This window comes from Panthera onca, chromosome D1 (genome assembly GCF_046562875.1).
Source record: "Panthera onca isolate mPanOnc1 chromosome D1, mPanOnc1 haplotype 2, whole genome shotgun sequence".
Lineage (NCBI taxonomy): Eukaryota > Metazoa > Chordata > Mammalia > Carnivora > Felidae > Panthera > Panthera onca.
This window is the reverse complement of record NC_138348.1, coordinates 107,699,619-107,721,236: the sequence shown is the minus strand read 5'-3', so window position 1 is coordinate 107,721,236 and position 21,618 is coordinate 107,699,619. Positions and strand designations below refer to the sequence as shown.

Here is a 21,618-nt window from a genome sequence, read left to right as displayed (position 1 = left end):
AGCATGCATGTGCCCCTTCAAATCAGCATTTTTGTATCCTTTGGATAAATAGCTAGCAGTGCAGTTGCCGGGTCGTAGGGTAGTTCTGTTTTTATTTTTTTGAGGAACCTCCACACTGTTTTCCAGAGTGGCTGCACCAGTTCGCATTCCCACCAATAGTGCAAGAGGGTTCCCCTTTCTCCACATCCTCGCTAACACCTGTTGTTTCCTGAACTGTTAATTTTAGCCACTCTGACAGGTGTGAGGTGGTATTTCCCTGGTGATGATTTGTATTTCCCTGATGATGAGAGATGTTGAACATCTTTCCATGTGTCTGTTAGCCATCTGGGTGTCTTGTTTGGAAAAGTGTCTATTCATGTCTTCTGCCCATTTCTACACTGGATTATTTTGGGGGTGGGGGTGATGACTTTAGTAAGTTCTTCATAGATTTTGGATACTAACCCTTTATCCAATATGTCATTAGCAAATATAAGAAGACTATTTTTTAACTTTTTATTTTCTCCTTGGGGAATAGTGAGCATGGAAATCATTATTGAATGGCTTTCTTACAAGCCTAACAGGTAAAACTAAAAAGTAGAACTAACCAAACTCAGAAATTTCTCTCTATGGTCCATGCTCCATGGACCACAGGTGTTGAGTCTAGAACAGTGGCTTGCAACATTTTCATCATCACAGAGAACTTTTGCTTTCAATGTTAATGGCTCCTATGTTGTGAAAGATTTTTGTCTTTTAAGAATGTTAATAAAAAGTTAATGTTTCACATTTGTTTTTTTGACAAAGACAATTTCCAGTTCAGTCAAGTGTTTGCGAAGCTCAGTTATTAAAATTGGAGCTAGCACTTGGTCTCGGGCATGTAATTGTGGGTGTTTTGAAATGCTGAAAGTGACTCGTCCCCCATCTGTCCTGACAAGAGAAATCTCCCCTTTCCCCATACCTCGGTGGATCCAGGGGCCCACGTTGAAGCGTATGTGTCACACCTACCCTCATGCTTCTGAGCTTTGTGGAATTACAGAGAATAATTGTAATTATTCTTTGCCCAGAACTACTTTTCCCTTCAAATATAACTTTCTTTTTTATTGCATAGAGTAATAACAAGCTTGTTACAGAAAAATGAGAAGATACATATACCAGCAAAAAAAATAATCTAAAAAAATCTTCCGGCTCTTTTTCTCCTCAAACATACATACAAGCCTTTGTTAAAGATGGACTCTTGTTCTGTATTGGTTTTGTAAGTGTTTTCAGTGTCAATAAAGAAATTCCTGCAACACTGTTTTTAATTGCTGCATAGTGTTTTCATTTTTAATTTTATAACTTATTTCACAAATGAGTCCCTTATGATTGGATGTTTGGGTTTTCAACTTTCTGAGATTACAAATAGTTTTGCCTTCAGTGTTCTGTAACTAAATCTTTATACACATCCTTAATTATTTCTTTGGGATAAATTCTCAGAAGAGAAACTGCTGGGTAGGCATACTTGAAAGACTTTTGAAAGGTGCCACCAGATTGCCCTCCAGAAAGCTTAGTAGTAATCTGTATTCCCACCCAGGAGTTTTTACATTCTGATTAGGAGTTATGATGCATAGAGGTGAAAAAAAAATCATTTTAGTGTTAGAAAGTAGTAATGTTAAGTGCAAAATTACGAATTAACAATTAGAGTTGTAGGCATTCAGAGGAAAGAGATCATTTTTAATAAGGGAGTTTGGGTACCTTTCATGGAAGATGAGAAATTGAAGATGGTTTTTTTGTTTTGTTTTGTTTTGTCTTTTATGTTTGTTTTATTTTTGAGAGAGAGAGAGCACAAGCAGGGGCGGGACAGAGAGAGAGGGAGACACAGACTCCGAAGCAGGCTCCGGGCTCTGAGCTGTCAGTACAGAGCCCAACGTGCGGTTCGAACCCCCAAACTGTGAGATCATGACCTGAATCAAAGTCGGCGCTCAATCGACTGAACCATCCGGGAGCTCCTAGAAGTTGAAGATGGTTCTTGAAGCAAGGGAGGGATGAACAGGAGGAAGGTACCCCATTGACAAGAAGGGCACAGGCGGGACATACAAGAGGGCTCTCTGATCTAAACAAGGGCCACATTTGAAGAGTCCAGGAAGAGGGGCCAGGAGGAAGGTTGACCTCATCAGGTTAACTCCAGGTGTTCCTCCCTCTTTTGTTTCTCATGAATGTACTTAATACAGGCTATACTCATTCTGGGTGACTAGGCAGCTACAAGTACCTGAAAAAGTTCCTGAAACCAGGAAATCAAACCTACAGTAAAATCTGTTCACTTTCTGGGAGAATTGAGTTTTGGGTTTAGAAAACTTAGAAAATAAGAAAGTTATATTCCATTTAAAACTCAGTAATATATTTATTAACATGTTAAAGTTGAGTTCACATTTCTGTGTTAAATCCTTTTTTCTTACTATCAGTGAATAAATTGGTTCGCATGTTTACATTGGGTGTTGTGATGTGCTTCCATGTAATCATTTTCACTTAAATTTCAAAGCCATTGAAGTAACATTTCCCTGTTATTGTTGGTTCAGATTACATATTACAACATGGTATTTTTCTTTGTGTTTTGTTGTATGATTAGTTCTTTAAATGACACATCAGACATTACTAATTAAGCCTCTCTATTAATTGGATTATTGAAAGATAAATAGTTCTGAATTATTTTGCTTTGGTGGTTTTGTGTTTAGAACTATAATGGGGCTTTTAGTGCCCTGAGCCATACTTTTGCTTTTTAAGCTGTGTTATATCAGCCAATATATTGTACTGTTACAATGTTGAGCAGTAAGATGGCCCTTTTTGACACTGAGTTCATAGATTTGAAGTATGTGGAGATAGTTTGACACTTTACGTCCCATAGAAATACTGAAATAAAAATAAAATGCAGAGCTCAGGCCCAGACTCTTGGCCCTGTTTTGTAGGCCACCTCCTAGTTGTTAGTTCATACTGTGAGCTTCCTTACCTCCTTCAGTCCAGTGGAGTGAACTTACTCCGAGAAGAAGATTCACAGGTGTTACTGCTGTCTCTCACCTGTATTGTGGTTCTTCCTTCCAGCAGACCTATTTTCATAATGTCCCAACATGTGATTGGTAAACTGTATCAATGATGTGCTACCACAGGTCAGCTAACAGAACTCTTGATTGGGAGGCACAGGAGCCCCATCCAGCAATTGAAGATCATAATTAAAGAACCAACAAACTAGAACCAACTCACTGTTACATGCAGTATTAGGCTGTCGACCAATCCTAAGGACATCCGAGGTCTTAATTAGATTCAATAACTCCCTGGGGAACATTAACTATACAAGGTCAGAACCCTTCCACTTGATTTATCAGGATGTAAATAAAATAGAGGTTTCTAGTGCCACGCAATTTCCCCCAGCTTTATTGAGATATAGTTGACATAGAACATTATGTAAGTGTAAGGTATACAGCATGTTATTTGATATACTTATATGTTGTGAAATGATTTTCACCCTGGTATTATTAGCAAACCCTCTATAGCATTACATAGGTATGTTTGTGTGTGTGTGTGTGTGTGAGAGAGAGAGAGAGAGAGAGATGATAACATTAACCATTTACTATCTTAGCAACTTTCAAGTATCTGATAAAATATTGCTAACTATAATCACCATGTTGTACATTAGATCCCCAGAACTTACCTTAAAACTGGAACTTTGTACCTTTGACCAGCATCTCCCCATTTCCCCTACCCCTCGGCCTCTGGTAACTACCATTCTAGTGTCTCGTTTCTGTGTTCACCTTTTTTTAGATTCCACATAGAAGTGGTATCATACAGATTTCATCTTTCTCTGTCTTATTTTTATTTCACTTAACGTGATGCCCTCAAGGTCCATCCATTTTATTGCAGATGGCAGGATATCCTTTTTCCTCACGGTTGAATAATATCCCATTGTGTATATATAATATGCTATATCATCTATCCATGACACTTAGGTTGTGTCCATTTCCTGCCAGTTGTGAATAATGTTGAAATGAACACGAGGATGTAGAGAACTCTTGAAGATCCTGTTTTCATTTCCTTTGGGTAATATACCCAGAACAGGGATTTGTGGATCATTTGGTAGTTCTGTTTTTAGGAACCTCCATGCTGGTTTCCATAGAGGCTGTACTGATTGCATTCCCACCAACAGTGCACAAAGATTCCCTTTCCACGCTCTCACCAACACCTTGTTACCTCTTGTCTTTTTGATGACAACCATTTTACCAGGTATGAGGTCATATCTCATTGTGGCTTTGATTTGCATTTCCCTCTTAATTAGTGATAATTGAGCACCTGTTCTTGTACTCGTTGGTCGTGTGAATGTGTCTATTCAGTTCCTCTGCCTGTTTTTTTTTTTTTTTTTTTTTTTTTCAACATTTTTTAAATTTATTTTTGGGACAGAGAGAGACAGAGCATGAACGGGGGAGGGGCAGAGAGAGAGGGAGACACAGAATCGGAAACAGGCTCCAGGCTCCGAGCCATCAGCTCAGAGCCTGACGCGGGGCTCAAACTCACGGACCGCGAGATCGTGACCTGGCTGAAGTCAGACGCTTAGCCGACTGCGCCACCCAGGCGCCCCATCTCTGCCTGTTTTTTTAATCAGACTCTTTGAAGGGATTTTTTTTTTTTTTTTTTTTTTTGCTACTGAGTTATAGGACTTCCTTATGTATTTTGGATATTAAACTTTTATCATAAATATGGCCTGTAATATTTTCTCCATTTTGTAGGTTGCCTTTTCATTTTTGTTTTGCTGCGCAGAAGCTTTCTACTGTGATGTAGTCCTACTGACTTTTGCTTTTGTTTATTGTGTTTCTGGCATCATATCCAGAAAACTGTTGCCTAGACCAGTGTCACAGCGATTTAGCCCTGTGTTTTCTTCCTGGAGTTTTATGGTTTGGAGTCATCTTTTTAAGTCTTTAATTCATTTTGTGGTTATCCAGTTTTCATACCACCTTTTATGAAAGAGACCATCCTTTCTCCATTGAGTATTTTCTGCTCCCTTGTCAAGTATGCACTGACCATATGTGCAAGGGTTTATTTGTTCTCTGTTGTGTTGGTCTGAGTGACTGTTTCTGTGTCAGTACCATACTACTGGTTTGATTACTTTAGCTTTGTAGTATAGTTTGAAATCAGGATTGTGATACCTCTGGATTTGTTCTTTCTTAGAATTGCCTTGGCTTGTTGGAATCTTTAGTGATTTTATGAATTTAGGATTATTTTTTCTAGTTCTGTGAAAAATGCCATTGGAATTTTTATAGAGATTTCATTGAATCTATAGATAGTTTGGGGTAGTATGGGCATTTTAATGTATTAATTCTTCTGATCCATGAATATGGGATATCTTTCCATTTATTTGTCTTTTTCACATTTCTTTCATCAAAATCTTACAGTTTAGAGTGTATTGATAATTCACTTCCTTGATTAAAGTTATTCCCAAGTATGATTTTGATGTTGTTATGTTTGTAGGGGGTAATTTTTTTAAATTTCTTTTTCAGATAACTTGCTTTTAATGTAAAGAAATGTTACTGAATTTTGTATGTTGATTTTTGTATCTTGCGACTTTACCTAATTTATTTATTAGTTCTAACAGTCTTTCGTGAAGTCTTTAAGATTTTCTATATATAAGATCATATCTATGAACAATTACCATCTTAATTCCTTTCTGATTTGAATGCCTTTTTTTCCCCTTGTGTGATGCTTTCATTAGGACTTCTAGTACTATGTTGAATAGAAACAATGAGAATGGGCATCCTTGAATTGTTCCTGACCTTAAAGAAAAAGTTTTCAACCTTTACTGAGTATAATGTTACCTGTGACTTGTCATATATGGTTTTTATTATGTTGAGGCATATTTGTTCTCTCCCCAGTCTGTTGAGCTTTTGTCAAGAAAAGGTTGCTGAATTTTGTCAAATACTTTTCCTGCATCTATTGAGATGATTATATGATTTTTATTTTTCATTTTATTAATTTGGTATATCACATTTATTGATTTGGGTATGTTGAACCATACTTGCATCCCAGGGATGAATCTCAGCTGAATCATCGTGTGGGATCCTTTTACTATGCTGTTGAATTAAGTTTGCTAATATCTTGCTAATAATTTTTGCATCTGCATTCATCAGGAATATTGACCTGCAGTTTTCTTTTCTTGTTACTATTTTTATCTGGCGTTCGCATTAGGTTAGTGCAGTCCTTGTGAAACGTGTTTGGAATATTCTCTTTAGTGTTTTAGAAGAGTTTGAGAAGGATTGGAGTTAATTCCTTTTTAAATGTTTGGTAAAATTCACTAGGGAAACCTTCTGGTTCTGGACTTTACTTTGTTGGCAGAATTTTGATTACCGATTCAATCTCCTTATTCCCTACTGGTCTATTCAAACTTGCTATTTTTTCATGACTCAGTGTTGTTAGGTTGATGTTTCTAGGAGTTCATTCATTTCTTCTAGGTTATCCAAATGGTTGGTGTATAATTAATCTGCAGGGGTCTCATGACCTTTTATATTTTTGTGGTATTGGTTGTTAAGTCTCCTTTCTAGTTTCTGATTTTTAATCTTTCTTTTTTCTTGAGTTAGACTAGCCATATGTTGGTCAGTTTTGCATATCTTTTAAAAAAATTATTGTTTTTTTTTAATCTTTTTTTTTATTTTGTTTTTCTGGTCTCTTATTTATTTTTTTCCTGATCTTTGTATTTCATTACTTCTGCTAACTTTGGACTTCATTTGTTCATATTTTAGTTCGCTGGAGGTGAAAAGTTAGGTTGTTTGAGATCTTTCTCGTTTCTTAAGGTCAGCTTTTAACACTGTAAACTTCCCACTTTGGGAAGATGCTTTTGCTACATCTCACAAGTTTTGGTATCTTGTGTTTCCATTTTTAGAGATTTAAAAAAATGTTTTTTAAAATTTCTTCCTTCACCCACTGGTTGTTGCGGGTCATGTTGTTTAATTTTACGTTTGTGAATTTTTCAGTTTTCCTCTTATAACTGATTTGTAGTTTCATACCATTGTGGTGTTAAAGATACTTGATAAGATTTTAGTCTTCTTAATTTGCTGAGAATTGTTTTGTGACCTGTCACATGATCTGTCCTGCAGATTGTTACATATGTGCTTGAGAAGAACATGTATTCTGTTGCTGCTATATGGAATGTTCTCTCTATATATGTCAGGTCCATTTGTCTGAAGTATAGTTCATTTTCCACATTTCCTTATTGAAATGTCTGGATAATCTAGTCATTGTTGAAAGTGGATTACTGAAGTTCTCTTTTCTTGTTGTATTACTGTTTATTTCTGCCTTCAGATTTGTTAGTATTTGCTAAATATATTGTATTGCTCCGATGTTGGGTGTATATATATTTATGATTGTTATATTCTCTTAATGAATTGACTTCTTTATCATCATGTTATGATCTTTTTCATCTTTTGCTAATTGTTTTTGACTTATGGCATATTTTGTCTCATAGAAGTATAGCTATCCCTGCTCTCTTTTGGTTTCTACTTGCATGGAATATCTTTTTCCAGCCTTTCATGTTGAGACTTTATGTCCTTAAAAGTGAAATGAGTTTCTTGTAGACAGTATATAGTTGGGTCTTATGCATCCAGCCACTCTATGCCTTTTGATTGGAGAATTTAATTCATTTTAATTTAGGATAATTATTGAAAGGTAAGGACTTACTAATGTTATCTGTTTTGTCATTCTCTTGATTTTTTTTCTTCCTCTCTTGCTGTCTTCCTTTTTGAATTGATTTCCTATAGAGATGTGCTCTGATTCCTGTCTCTTTATCTTTTGTGGATCTACTTTAAGTTTTTACTTTGTGGTTACCATGAAGCTTACATAAAACATCTTATAATAGTCTGTTTTATGCTAATAATGGCTTATTTCAATTGCGTACAAAAATTCTATCCTTTTACTCTGTTCTTAGGTTTTTGGTGTCACAATTTACCTATTTTTATATTGTGTGTTCATTGACCAATATTATAGCTATTATTATTTTTTTATGTTTATTTTTGAGAGAGAGACACAATGTGAGTGGGAGAGGGGCAGAGAGAGAGGGAGACACAGAATCCCAAGCGGGCTCCAGGCTCTGAGCTGTCAGCAGAGAGCCCGATGCAGGGCTCAAACTCACGAACCATGAGATGATGACCTGAGCTGAAGTTGGACACTTAGCCAACAACCACCCAGGCACCCCCTGTAGCTTATTGTTATTTTTAATACTCTTGCCCGTTAACCTTTAACCTTCCGTAACCTGGGGTTATGTGGTGAACACACCACCATATTACAGCCCTAGCATATTTTGAATTTAACTATATACTTGAATTTTCCAGTTTATTGGATAGTTTCCTATGTTTTCTTGTACTATGAATCCTTTCATGTCAACTTGGATTCTTTCATTTCAACTTGGATTCTTTCAGCTTTTGTTTGTCCAGGATAGTCGTTATCTCTCCTTCATTTCTGAAAGACAGCTTTGTTGGATACAGTATTCTTGGTTGGAGGTTTTTTCTTTTCATAGCCTCCTATTCTCTCTAAGCCTGTAAAGTTTCTGCTGAGTAATCTGCTGATAGCCTTATTGGAATTCCCTTGTCAGTTGCAAGTTTCTTTTCTCTTGCTGTGTTTAAAATTCTGTCTTTGTCTTTGATTTTTAACAGTTTTATTATGTGTCTTGAAGGAGATTTCTTTGAATTGAATTTGTTTGGGGACCTATAACCTTCATCAACTTGTATATCCACGTCTCTCCCCCAGATGTGGGAAGTTCTCAGCTATGATTTCTTTAAATAGGCTATCTGCTCCTTTCTTCCTCTTGTCTCCTTCCAGGATTCCATTGATTTACAGAGTGTTGGGTTTTTTTGGTTTTTTTTGTTTTTTTGAATGTATGTCATAGGTAATGTAGGCTTTTTTTCACTCTCTTTCATTCTTTTCCTTTGTTCTTCTCTGACTAGATAATTTCAAAGTTTCTGTCTTCTAACTTGCAGATTCTTTCTTCTGCTTGATTCCTTCTGACTTTGATCCTCCCTTCTGAAGTTTTATTTTATTCATTGTATTCTTCACCTGCAGAGTTTCTGGGGCTTTTTGGTAAATGACTTATGTCTTTTTGTTAAACTTCCCATTTTGTTCATACATTGTTTTCCTGGTTTAGTTGACTTTTCTTTTTTTTTTTTTTTTTGTACCTTGTTGAACTTCCTTAAAATAGCTATTTTAATTTCTTTATCCAGTAAATTGTAGATCTTCATGTCTTTGGGATCAGCTACTGGAAAATTCTGTGACCTTTAGGTGGTGTCATGTTTCCTAGATCAGTCAGTTCCTTGCTGTCTTCACATTTGTGGTAGCAGTCACCTCCCTTAGTCTTTACTAACTGCCTTCAAGAGAGAAATGTCTTCTGTCACCCCTGGGTCAGACAGGGATTTTGAGGTTTTCTCACCTGCTCCACACTTCTTGGCTCCCTCATGTGCAGAATTTTTTAACTTGTATGTCTTCTCTTGATCCTGCAACACATCAGGCCAAATGCTTCCAGCCTCCCTTTTGCTTTTCCAAGAATGGCACTAATGCTGAGGTGGTCTTTCCCTGACCTACAAATTTGGGTGATGCTCAGCAGATACCTACCAGAGCTTACTCCCACCACCGTCATCAGGAGCATGCACAGGGAGCCGGACGCAGGTGTAGGGGGGTGTAGGTAAGGCACACAAGTGCTAGGGAGTGCCCATGGGCCACTTGGAGGGATCTGTGTGCAGGGCATCTCCACTGGTTCATGGGCAGGGTTCTTGATGGAATCCATGACACAGGAAGATTCACATTCCTTATTCTGAGAGTCCTGTCTGCCACTCTCCCAGCTTTTTCCTGCCTCCTGCACCCAGCCATGCAGCTCATGATTTAGTATTCTGGATAGAGTGAGAGAGACATGGGCCTTTTTGGGCAGCATTCTGCACAGCGGGGAAAGCTGGGCACTCGCTCACCTGCTCTCATTGCACCATGGGAAAAATTGCCCTCAGTTGTGCCATCTAGGGGGAGGGGTGATAGTGAAATCATACTATTCCTCCTCCCCTCTCCAGCATGCTGGAGTTTCCCCCCTGGAAACCTGGATTTCCACAAGTGTTCCTGTCCATGGGTGTTTGTTTAAGATGGTGTTCTCCCACTGCCGAGAGGGGCTGGAGCCAGTTCACAACTTGGAATGTAGTCTGTATACCTATTACCCAAAGCAGGGTTGGGTGAGACTCCTCTCAGGTCTCTTGGTGTCTAGTGCTGGATCCCACAGCTCCCACAAAAACACTTCTGTCCGTGGAAGGTTGCCACATGTTGGGAGGGGACACGAACCAGGGATGTCTTCTTCAGCCATGTTGCTGACCTCACCCTCTAGTACTGCACCATTTGGAAGGGGCCTTTTCTGAAGAGACCACATTGTGACCATATTTTGCTTCCTTGCTTACCGTATTATTTTCTAGACTCATTACATTTTCCCCCTTTTAGGTGACTTACCTATTGAATATCCATATTGTTGTTTAATAATTAATTTGTTATACAAATTGCTACTTATTTGCTATGGCAAGTAGGATAAAATACCTTTCTAGAATTTGAACTGGTCCACAAAGCAGCAAAGCTGCTAATTATGAAAATATTTGTGTTACATAAATTTCCCATCTTCCTTTTATTATCTGAACCAGCTATTTCCTGCAGGGAATATAATGTTCAAGAGCACATTAACAAAGGATGCATTAGTAAAGCCTACTAATTAGGCTGTTTCTGATGAGCTGCTCTGAGGTGCTCTTGAAATACAGGCAGGGCAGAAATCAGTATTACCTTGTACCAAATAAATTCTGGTACTCTAGCCCAGTGGAGCTTAAACAGGATGGGCAATACACAATCAGATTAAGACTCAATATATTTTCTTTTTTAAGGCCCTTTCCACTAAGAATTAACTGTCTCTGCTAACTGAATTTTCCATTATGGGGAATTCTTTTCACGTTTATCTCTTCAAGTACCCTTTGAAAATGCAGTTGTTTGAGGCTTGAAGTAATCTCATAGTGCTGTCTCATTTGTCTTTCCTCCGATGGTGGGAGAGAATGGCTGCTGAGTCAGAGCATTGAGAATTTCTGGGAGGTGAAATGGGAAATTATTTACGGCTTTGCTTCAAGCTGGGCATAAGTAGATATGCTGATTAGGCAAATTCACTCATAGCCAGGCATGCTTCTTAAGAAGTAATATTCTCCATTGAAATTTGAGCACTTTGTTCTTTTTTGGAATATATCATATGCTTGGAATATGATACTTCTGTGGATTTTTTTTTCTGCTTTTCTATTATATAACATCAGTGTAAGAATTTATTTGAAAGGAAGTAGTTTATAAGCAGAAAGGAAATTAACATGTATTGAGTATTAATTACTATGTTCTTGACTTTATATAATTTTAAGTAATTCTTATAGCAATTCTGCTAAGTAAATTATATAATCTTCACCTTTACAGATTGAGACTAATGCTTAGAAATGTTAGTTGATTGGCTAAGGTTTGACTGTGTTAGTGCCAAATCAGTGTTCTTTCCACAGCTAATTATTTTCTTTCTTGTCTTTCAAATACTAACTGAAGCTAGTCAGCTTATTGCTTTCGGTAACCTGGCTTTGGAGCTAAATTTAGAGTCCTTGGGTTCGAATCCTATGTTTATAATCTGGGTACAGTCATTTAATCGTAGAATGAAGCTAATGCTCCCCAACCAAGGATTTTCCTGAAGATAAATGATGTAGTCTGTATAAAGCATGTAGCACAGTGCCAGACCGTTAGCAAGCCTTTGACGAAGGGTTGCTACTATGAAGGCTATTAGATGGGCTTTTAGTTTTGCTTTAATCCTGCATCCAGTAATTGGGTCATCTTTGAACATGATGATGGTATCTCACAATACTTTGAGAATGTTTTGCTGTTTTGCTTTTTCTTTTATTTTTAATGTATAAAGTGATTTCCTGTACCTTCAGAAACTAGCTTTATGTTTATAGTCTGTGCCTCAAGTGTATGCAGAACCCTGCAGTAACAATGGTGGTTTGGTTTTTTTAAATTGAAGTATAGTTGACACACAATTTTACATTAGTTTCAGGGGTACAACCTAGTGATTCCACAACTCTGTACCTTATGCTATGCTCACCACAAGTGTAGACACCATCTGTCACCATACAACACTATTACAGTAACATTGATTATATTTCCTATGTTGCGGCTGTGATTTATTCATTCCATTAGTGGCAGTCTCTACCTCCTACTCCCTCATTTCACCTGTCCCCCTGCCCTCCCTCTGGCAACAACCAGTTCTCTATGTTTATGGGTCTGTTTTTGCTTTTCGTTTGTTTTGTTTTTCAGATTCCACATATAAGCAGAATCATATGGTTTTTGTCTTTCTCATTCTGACTTCATTTAGCATAGTATCCTTTAGATCCATGCATGTTGTTGCAAACGGCAAAAGCTTTGTTCTTTTTTATGTCTGAATAATATTCCTATCTGTATATCTCTGTGTGTGTGTGTGTGTGTGTGTGTGTGTGTGTGTGTGTGTGCGCGCCACATCTTTGTCCATTCATCTGTCAATGGACACTTAGGTTGCTTCCATATTTTGGTTATTGTAAATGCTGCAGTAAACATAGAGGTACATGTATCTTTTTGAATTAGTGCTTTCATTTTCTTTGGGTAAATACTCAGTAGTGGAATCCTGTGATATTTCTATTTTAATTTTTTGAGGAACCTCCATACTGTTTTTTATGGTGGCTGTACCAATTGACATTCCCACCAACAGTGCACCAGGATCCCTTATCTCCATATCTTGCCAACATTTATTACTTATTTTTTTATACTAGCCATTCTAATACCTCATTGTAGTTTTGAATTGCATTTCCCTGATAATTAGCAATGTTGAGCATCTTTTCATGTGCCTGTTGGCCATCTGTATGTCTTCTTCAGAAAAATGTGTATTTGGTTCCTGTGCCCATTTTTAAATTGGATTGTTTGGCTTCTTTGGTGTTTAATTGTATAATTTCTTTGTATATTTTGGATTTTAACCCCTTGTCAGATATGTAATTTACAAATACCTTCTTTTCAATAGGTTGCCTTGTTGTTTTGTTGGTGGTTTCGTTCAACTGCAAAAGCTTTTTAGGTTGATGTAGCCCCAGTGGTTTATTTTTTGCTTTTCCCTTGTGTGAAGAGAGACATGCTTGGAAAAACGTTCCCAGGGATGATGTCCAGAAGATCACTGCCTGTATTTTCTTCAAGAAGTTTTATTGTTCAGGTTGCATATTTAGGTCTTTAATCCATTTTGAGATTGTTTTTGTGTATGGTATAAGAAAGTGGTCCAGTTTCATTCTTCTACCTGTAGCTGTCCAGTTTTCCCAGCACCATTTATTGAAGAGATTGTCTTTTACCCATTGTATATCCATACTTCCTTTGTCATGGATTAATTAACTATATAAGCTTGGGTTTATTTGGGGACTCTCTACAGTACCATACTGTTTGAGTCCTATAGTTTTGTAGTTTATTTTGAAATTTGGGGCTATGGTATCTCCAGCTTTGTTCTTCTTTCTCAAGACTGCTTTGGCCATTTGGGGTCTTTTGTGGTTCTATAACAAATTTTAGGAGTACTTTTTCTAGTTCTGTGAAAAACGCCATTGGAATTTTAATAGGGATTGCATTGAGTCTGTAGATTGCTTTGGATAGTAGGAGTTTTTAACAGTAACTCTCGGTCCATAAGCATAGTATATCTTTCCATTTATTTGTGCCATCTTCAAATTTCTTTCATCAATGTCTTATAATTTTTAGAGTATAGATCTGTCTCCTCCTTGGTTAAATTTATTCCTAGGAATTTTATTTTGTTTTGTTTTATTTTTTGGTGCAAGTTTAAAAAAATTTTTTTAAGTTTATTTATTTTGAGAGAGAAAGAGAGAGAGCAAAAGTAGGGGAGGGGCAGAGAGAAGGAGACACAGAATCCCAAGCAGGTTCCATGCCACCAGTGCAGAGCCTAATGGGGTACTTGAATTCACGAACTGTGAGATCATGACCTGAGCCGAGATCAAGAGTCAGATGCTCAACTGACTCAGCCACCCAGGCGCCTCTTTTGGTGCACTTGTAAGTGGGACTGTTTTCTTAATTTCTTTTTCTGCTTCTCCATTATTAGTGTATAGAAATGCAACACATTTCTGTATACTGATTTTGTGTTCTGCAACTTTACTGAATTTATTTCCGATAGTTTTTTTTTTTTTTTTTTTTTTTTTGGTTGAGTCTTTAGGATTTTCTATCTTTAATGTCATGTCATTTGGAAATAGTGACAGTTTTACTTCTTCCTTAACCAATCTGAATGTGGAAATAGTGACAGTTTTACTTCTTCCTTAACCAATCTGAATGCCTTTTATTTCTTTTTCTTGTCTGATTGCAGCAGCTAGGATTTCCAGTACTATGTTGAATAAAAGTGGTAGGAGTGGAATACTGTAATAATGTTTGTTTTTTCGAGACAATGTTTGGGTCTTAGATATAGACTTTAATTTTTATTTGTTTGTTTGTTTATTTATTTATTTATTTATTTATTTATTTTTGAGACTGAGAGAGACAGAGCATGAGAGGGGCAGAGAGAGAGGGAGACACAGAATCCAAAGCAGGCTCCAGGCTCTGAACTGTCAGCATAGAGCCTGACACGGGGCTCGAACTCACAGACTGTGAGATTGTGACCTGAGCCGGTCGGACGCTCAACCGACTGAGCCACCCAGGCACCCCATTGAATGGAGAAAGTTTATTTGATGTCTTAAATAATTTGACATTTGAGGTTCTCTTTTACTCTAAACCTGTATATCACAACTTCATACAACAGATGTTAGTATCTGGTATCCTGGTATCTGTTAGCTTACAGATTGCTACCAAAACAGTAATCTAACTTTAATACAGGCAGTTTGCTGTGGCAGGACAAGCACAGATAGGAGCCAGAGTGCAGGCCATCAGTGTCCCCAGGTTGTGGATGATATAACTGTAGCTCCGTAGAATTGTGAGGATTGGATGAGACTGCCTGTGCAGTGCCTGGTGCATGGTAGGCCTTCTGCCCCCATCTGTTAATAGGAAGGTACTTATGACATACAGATATCCTGATGCTGTTACAGTTTCTTTCTCTCTTGAGTAATAATATCACTTTACCAACTCTCTGTTATTGGTGATTTTGTCCTATTTTAAGTGTTTGATTTCATAATGGATTTAGTTGTTTATCAAGTAAATCGTTGGATTTGTTCCCACCAGTGATACCAAGAAGAAGCAGGGAATGAGGAAAAGGAACAACAGCGAAGTGGAAGACGTGGGACCCACGAGTCGTAACAGAAAGAAGGCCAAGTGGGAGACCTTAGAGCCTTTGGACACAGGCCTGTCTTTAGCAGAGGATGAAGAGCTGGTGTTACATCTGCTCAAAAGTCAAAGCTAGATGCTCCGTGCTCTTCTCCTTGAGACCTCTGGTCATGATTATGTGGACAAGAAGTTGAAAAAAACAGTTGGCTTTGGGGCACTTAGGTAACATGAGCCCCGTGCCCAAAGGATCTGTCCTCGGACCAAAGCAGTTCTGTCTCTAAGCCCCTTTCACGGGACATGCTTGTGCCATCCCAGAGCAAACTCAGAGTGAGGGTGGATTACCAAGTTTCTTGATCCCATTTTCCAGCATGTGCTCTGTTAGATCTCATCCGTGGATTCCTACATCTTGTCACTCGAAATGCTTCCTTTGTTTTACCGACAACTTCTGGAGACCTTGTTTCATTGTTAGAAATTCCTATCTTGCTTACCATACAGAAATTTCTGTGTATTATTAAGCAAAATTGCTCACATTTTTGATGTATTTAATATCTCTAAAGAGACAGAGTAAGATGGACCAGTCCCGAGAAAAAAGTATTTTTGAATTGCAACGATCAATAATAAACATATTTCCTATAAAATACTAATGTTTTCATTGTGTCCAGTAATATAAGAGCACTCTCAGGGCAAGATCCCTGAGTACAATGCTTAGCCAGTTCCGGACAGTGAATTTATCATGTTCTTAAATTAGCTTTCCTGAAGATAATCGCTTAGCTTGTACTGGCAGATTGCGTGGCTGCTTTTGAAACCTGTACCATTCCTACACCTGGAGACTGTGCTCCACATCCAGCCCTGTAGCGAGCACCCAGTAGGCTGTAGGTCTCTCTTTTTTTTTGATTTTTGTTTAATCTTTATGTCATTTTTGAGAGAGAGACAGAGAGGCAGAGTGCAAATGGGGGAGAGGCAGAGAGAAAGGGAGACACAGAATCTGAAGCAGGCTCCAGACTCCAAGGTGTTAGCCCAGAGCTCGACGTGGGGCGTGAACCCGTGAACCGTGAGACCATGACCTGAGCCGAAGTTGGACACCTAACTGACCGAGCCACCCAGGCGCCCCTAGTCTTCTCTTAAGTGCCTTGTTCGGCAGGCACCACGGAGCCCCCCACCGAGCCAGCTCCTGGTAATGAGTAAGAAGCAGAACAAGACAGAACCTGTTTTTGGTTATTCTTTGTGGGGAAAGAAACCTGGCTTTGGCATGCCGGTTCTACCATAGATTTGTCACCCCCTCGTTGTTCTCTGCCCTGGCTGCTGCTCACTCCGTGCACAAACATACACAAATAAATTTCAATAACTGAGTGCAAATCACTCACGAATCCAAGGAAGTATCCCTCCTGCATATCCCACAGACACTTCCAACTCAGCCTGACTCCGTAATGTCTCTGCTTGGTGTGATCGGTGTCCCTCAAGGGCAGCACAGAGAAACTCGACCACCCTTCACTTGGCTGGTTCCGTTGATTCCTCTGCATGTGACTCTTCTATCCACTGTTTTTCCTTTATCTTCCCAGCTTCTGTCTTCAGTCAGAGTTCAGATTCTCCTTGAGACATTACTCCAGTGACCGCCAGCTGGTGCCACCAGCCTCCCATTTCTGTAGCTGAGCGTTCCACTGTGGCCGCAGTTGTCTGCGTAGCGCTGAGCTGAGCTGTTTCTTGCTTCTGTTACCGTGCTTATCATGCAGTGTTCCAGATGTTGTTTATAAGCCTCTTGCCCCTGTTATGTGACAAATTTCTAGACTGTCTGTGCTTACCCATCCTGTGCACTCCCAGAGCTAAATACAGCACCTGCCCTTTAACAGGTTCTCGGTAATGCTTATGGAATTAATGAACGAATAGCAAGAGACCAAAATGATTTAAGGTATGTTGTGTGCATTGCCCCCTCTGGTAGGAAGGATATAGGGTGTTAAGAAATTTGACACCTGGATGAAATGGCTCTTTTGGGGAAAATTGATGGGAAAGGAATTTAGGGTACGACAGCCAGGGAAGATTTTGAAATTAAATGATACGGTACAGGATTTCTTGGCCTTGAATATTTCCAAAGGACAGAAGTATGTAAACTGAAGGTTTACCTATTTCAGTTTGTCAAGAGTGTATATACACTGAGGGTTCACCATTGAATTCACTTTGTGCAATTTTGGATTTTGTTTGTTCTAACCCAAAAGAAGGATTAAGGCAGTTTTATTCCGTGTTTGTGAACATTCAATAGATATATTGCCACGCCTTTAGTTCATAAAGTAGTTTGAGTTGTATTCTGTCCCTCGAACTGAATAGATCCTGACTAATCTATACATTGTAGGGGATTTTAGTTTGCTGGTTTCGAAAACTAGTTAAAACCTCAGAACAGCGTTGATGGAAAACTCAGGTAAACAACACAGGGTAGATTTTGTTCGGTGTTTACTGTATAGTATTACTTTTTAGCAGATATTCACTACACCCCCCCCCCCTTCCTTGCTTTGCAAAGCATAATTTTCTCCGCCCCTCCTGTTGGGCCTGCCACATGGCTTACTCTAGCCCATGGAATGTGTGGAAGTGACTGTGGGCCAGTTGTAAGTAGAGCCTTTAGGGTGTATTGATGTTCCGTCAGCCGTCTCCCTTGATACTAGGACCAGAGAGAGGGTACTGCTTCAGTCTGGGTCCAAGTGAGAAGACATGTTAGACCTGTGGCCACCACATCCCCTCTAAATCTTGGGGAGCAAGAAATCCTCTAAGACTTGGGGAGAAAGACTTTTTTCAGAGAAAAAAGATAAGAGAAACTTAATAGCCAATGAGTAAGAGCATTCATCCATTCAATAAATGTTAATAAATTCAGCAACTACCATATGTCAGGCTCTTTGCTTGTGAGAAATACAAAATGTTCCCTCCCCTGCTCCCATATAGTGGGGGGAAGGAGAAGCAGGCTCATAGTTTTCGTGCATTATGAAAGGAGGTGGAAATTCTGCGTTAGCATTGTTGCTGGCGTGCAGGAAGGGGGGACATAGATAGTGACTTGGCCGAGGACCCAGAGGCTAATTCTTGCTTGATGCGTAACTGAGGCCAAGAGGCTATTACCCACTCGTGTAAAATGATCCCTGAAATTACATGAGCCTTTTAGAGCAGATACACCCAACAGCCCAATCCTTTGGAAGGCTGCCGTCTTATAAGCTTAACGTGGCATTTTAGATTTGTTGGGAGCTATAAAAAATGGGTAAGTTTAATTAAATGTAATTAATTTTGTTATACAACATTTGAAATACCCTGAACATGAAGAGTCATCTCCATGGGTGTCAGAGTCTGCCAGAGGATGCAGATGTTCCTGAGAGGTGTGGGGGGTGTGGGGGGGAGCAGGGATGGGAGGTGGTGATGTAGGTAGAGGGGAAAGAGCCTGCAACCAATATTTAGAAACCTTGTTTCAGCTCTTTGAAGACTATTTTATTCATTTAGTTTGAGAGAGTGAGCGAGAGCGATTGGGGGAAGGGCAGAGAAAGAGGGAGAAGAGAGGATCCCAGGCCTGCTTGGCCATGCTCAGTATTGGAGCCCGATGCAGAACTCCATCTCACAACCATGAGATCAGGACCTGAGATGAAATCAAGAGTCGGATGCTCAACCGACTGAGCCACCCAGACACCCCTAAGACCATTTTAACCAGAAGTGTGATCACAGTGTGATTTTCTTCCCCAGGCCCTGCTGATCGGACCCGTCTGTATACCTGGTACCTGCTGGAATTGGTCAGGAATTGGCAGCTAGCCATGAGCCTGTTAGAGAGGCTGAGACCGAAAGCTCTGTCCGAACAGGGACACGTTGGGCAACGGAAGTTTAGGTAGTCCACAAAATAGGGTTAGGAGACAGACCAGGGAGCACGATGGGCAGAAAGTGAGCTCAGATTGGGAGTTAGGTGGGCACAGCTGTGAGTGAACAAGAACTCTGGAAAAAAGAGTAAGTGGTGAGGGGTCCCCGTTGGTCATGGAACATGAGGCAAATCCATGGAAAATCCAGGCTGGAACAGTGAAGGCCTGCAGACCCCTCTTGCTGAGATCTCTGGGGTCCACACGGCCCTTTAGGGTCTTCATAAGGCTTTACCTTCTCCGTGGTCCTGTCAGAGTTCTGCGTAAGTCTGTCTCCTTCACTGCCTTGGGTAGAAGACCCCCTTGCCTCAACCAGTCTGAGTGAGTCTTTGGGGTTTTTGTGCCCAGAAGAGCTTCAGTAAACGCAGAATACTCTAATGCCGTGCTGCCTGGATGTGAGTGTGCCAGGTAAGCACCAGGGGCGTCTTTCCAGAGGGCTAATCCCGGATCAGGACGTCTGAGGTGGGGTCTGAGAGTCCGCGTTTCTTTCACGCTTTCAGGTGATGCTGTGCCACTGTCCCCCGGTCACATTTGAGTAGCGAGGCACTAATGGAATTCAGAGAGTTATTAAAATCATTATTCACAGATAGGGTTCTGTCAGAGTCCCAGCAGGAAACAGATGGCACACACAAATTAGCATTATTCTAAGGGGATTCAATAAAAGGATTATTTACACAGGCCAGGGCAGGGTGTGAGGAAATCATGACAGAGAGTCTACCTGAGGCTGGTTGCTGGAGTGTTCCCACTCCTCCCCCTGAAGGAAGTGGGGGTGCGGGCACGGGGCCGGGAAGGAGAGACTGCTGGGCTTTGACCTTTCTGTGCAGCCAGCCGGAGGTGACCACGGGGAACCGGCCCAGAGAATGAATCCCGGGACCTGGCGATTGCCCCTGTAGCCAGAAAGCAAGCTGCCTTGACAGGTGAGCTGTGCAGTCTCCCGAGACGCGGAGCAAGGTGGAGAAACCTAGGGCGACAGAAGAAACGGGCACAGAGATGTAGGGCGTAGATGGGTGGGAGGAGAGGAGCGGCCCCGGGCCTCTGCCCCTCTGGCCTGCGCTGCGGGCCAGGCACCGCCCTGAGAGCCAGCTGTGCGTCGAGGACGGGCAGCCAGCCAGCCAGCCAGCCTGCATGGTGCCAGTGGGGGGTGAGCCAGGGGAAGAGGGTAGCTCGATGGCCAGGGGAGTGACCGTCGCGGGGAGGGCCCGCGGATCTGCTGGCAGGGGTGAAGTCGGAGGAGCAAGGCCCACTTCCCAAAGGTGTTGGGGGCACCCTGGCGGCAGGTGCCGCCTGGACAGCCCCCCACCCCCAACCCCACCCCCACCCCCAGAGCATTTCTGACCACCGTCATGTAGTGGCCTTCACACTCAGTGCCTCCTGCTCTCTGAGACCACTGTTCCTCCCGCTTCCCTCTCAGACCTCCAGAGCTTGCCCTTCTTCACTCTTGGCCCGTGATTTTACTGAGAAAATAGAAATAGTTGATTTTAATGTCGATTAATGTCGATTTTACTGAGAAAATAGAAATAGGACACCTTCCCTGAACTGCACACCCGCCTGGCCTCCCCTCCGGCCGCTGGGGAGGGATGGGGGGGACTGTCTACGCTCCCGCCCTGGGCCAACCCCCTGCCCGGGCTGGGTGCCCCCTGCCCTTCCACAATTGTTCCCTCTCCACGGCATCCTCAGCCTTCCCTCCCTGCTGGGCGGCAGGGTCTCTCACTTACACACCAGAACTTAAATCGCGACCACAACTGGCACCCCGCCCACCATCCCTTGGCAGCCACAGCTCTGTTGCTCTCTCTCTCTCTCCCTTTGTGGTATAGATAACTCTGATCCCTGTCTATACCTCCTTCCTTCCCAGTCTTACGTGCAAGTGATATTGAATAAACTGCTCATGTTCAAGTACATGGTTTGATAAACACTGGCATGTGCACACATCCCTACACATGCACGATGGACAATGGACATACACATCTGTAGCCCCTAAAAGTTTCCTCCTGTTGTCCTCTCCCCACCCCCCCGCCGTTTCCCAGACAGCCCCTGAGTCACTATAGATCGGTTTACGTTTGCTAGAATTTTCTGTCAATGGGGTCACGCAACATGCGTTCATTTTTGTCTGGCTTCTGGCACTCAACATCATCTTGAAATTCATCCAATTTGCAGTGCATATCAAGCGTTCGTTCCTTTTATTGCTGGGTAGTAATCCGTTGTGCGGACCATACCTGTTTATCCCTTCACCATTTACCAACGGGGGCAAGACTTGCATTTTTGGCAATTACAGATAACATTGGTAGGAAGTGTATAAGTCTGTGTGTGTGGTCCTATGTTTTCACTTGTCTTGGGTAAACACCTGGGAGAGCAAACGGCTGTCTCACGTGGTAGGCATATGTTTAACTTTTCAGGAAACTGCCAGGTGGTCTTTCCAAGAGGCTGGACCATTTCACCTTACGCCCAGTAGTGTATGAGAAGTCCCTGCTTCTGCACACCCTCGCCAACA

General features: G+C 40.8%; 1 protein-coding gene across 2 annotated transcripts in view; it reads left to right on the top strand.

Annotated features, from left to right (window-relative positions):
* DDX10 (DEAD-box helicase 10) overlaps nucleotides 1–15,901 on the top strand; it is a 274,061-nt gene extending 258,160 nt beyond the window's left edge. The window contains exon 18 of one of the 2 annotated variants that reach the window (XM_060604620.3): nucleotides 15,220–15,901. In XM_060604620.3, coding sequence (XP_060460603.2) covers nucleotides 15,220–15,397 — 178 coding nt within the window. In that variant the 3' untranslated portion in view covers nucleotides 15,398–15,901. The remainder of the gene's footprint in view (nucleotides 1–15,219) is intronic. The other variant, XM_078432720.2, reaches the window with a different exon arrangement.
* Nucleotides 15,902–21,618: the final 5,717 nt, after the last annotated feature.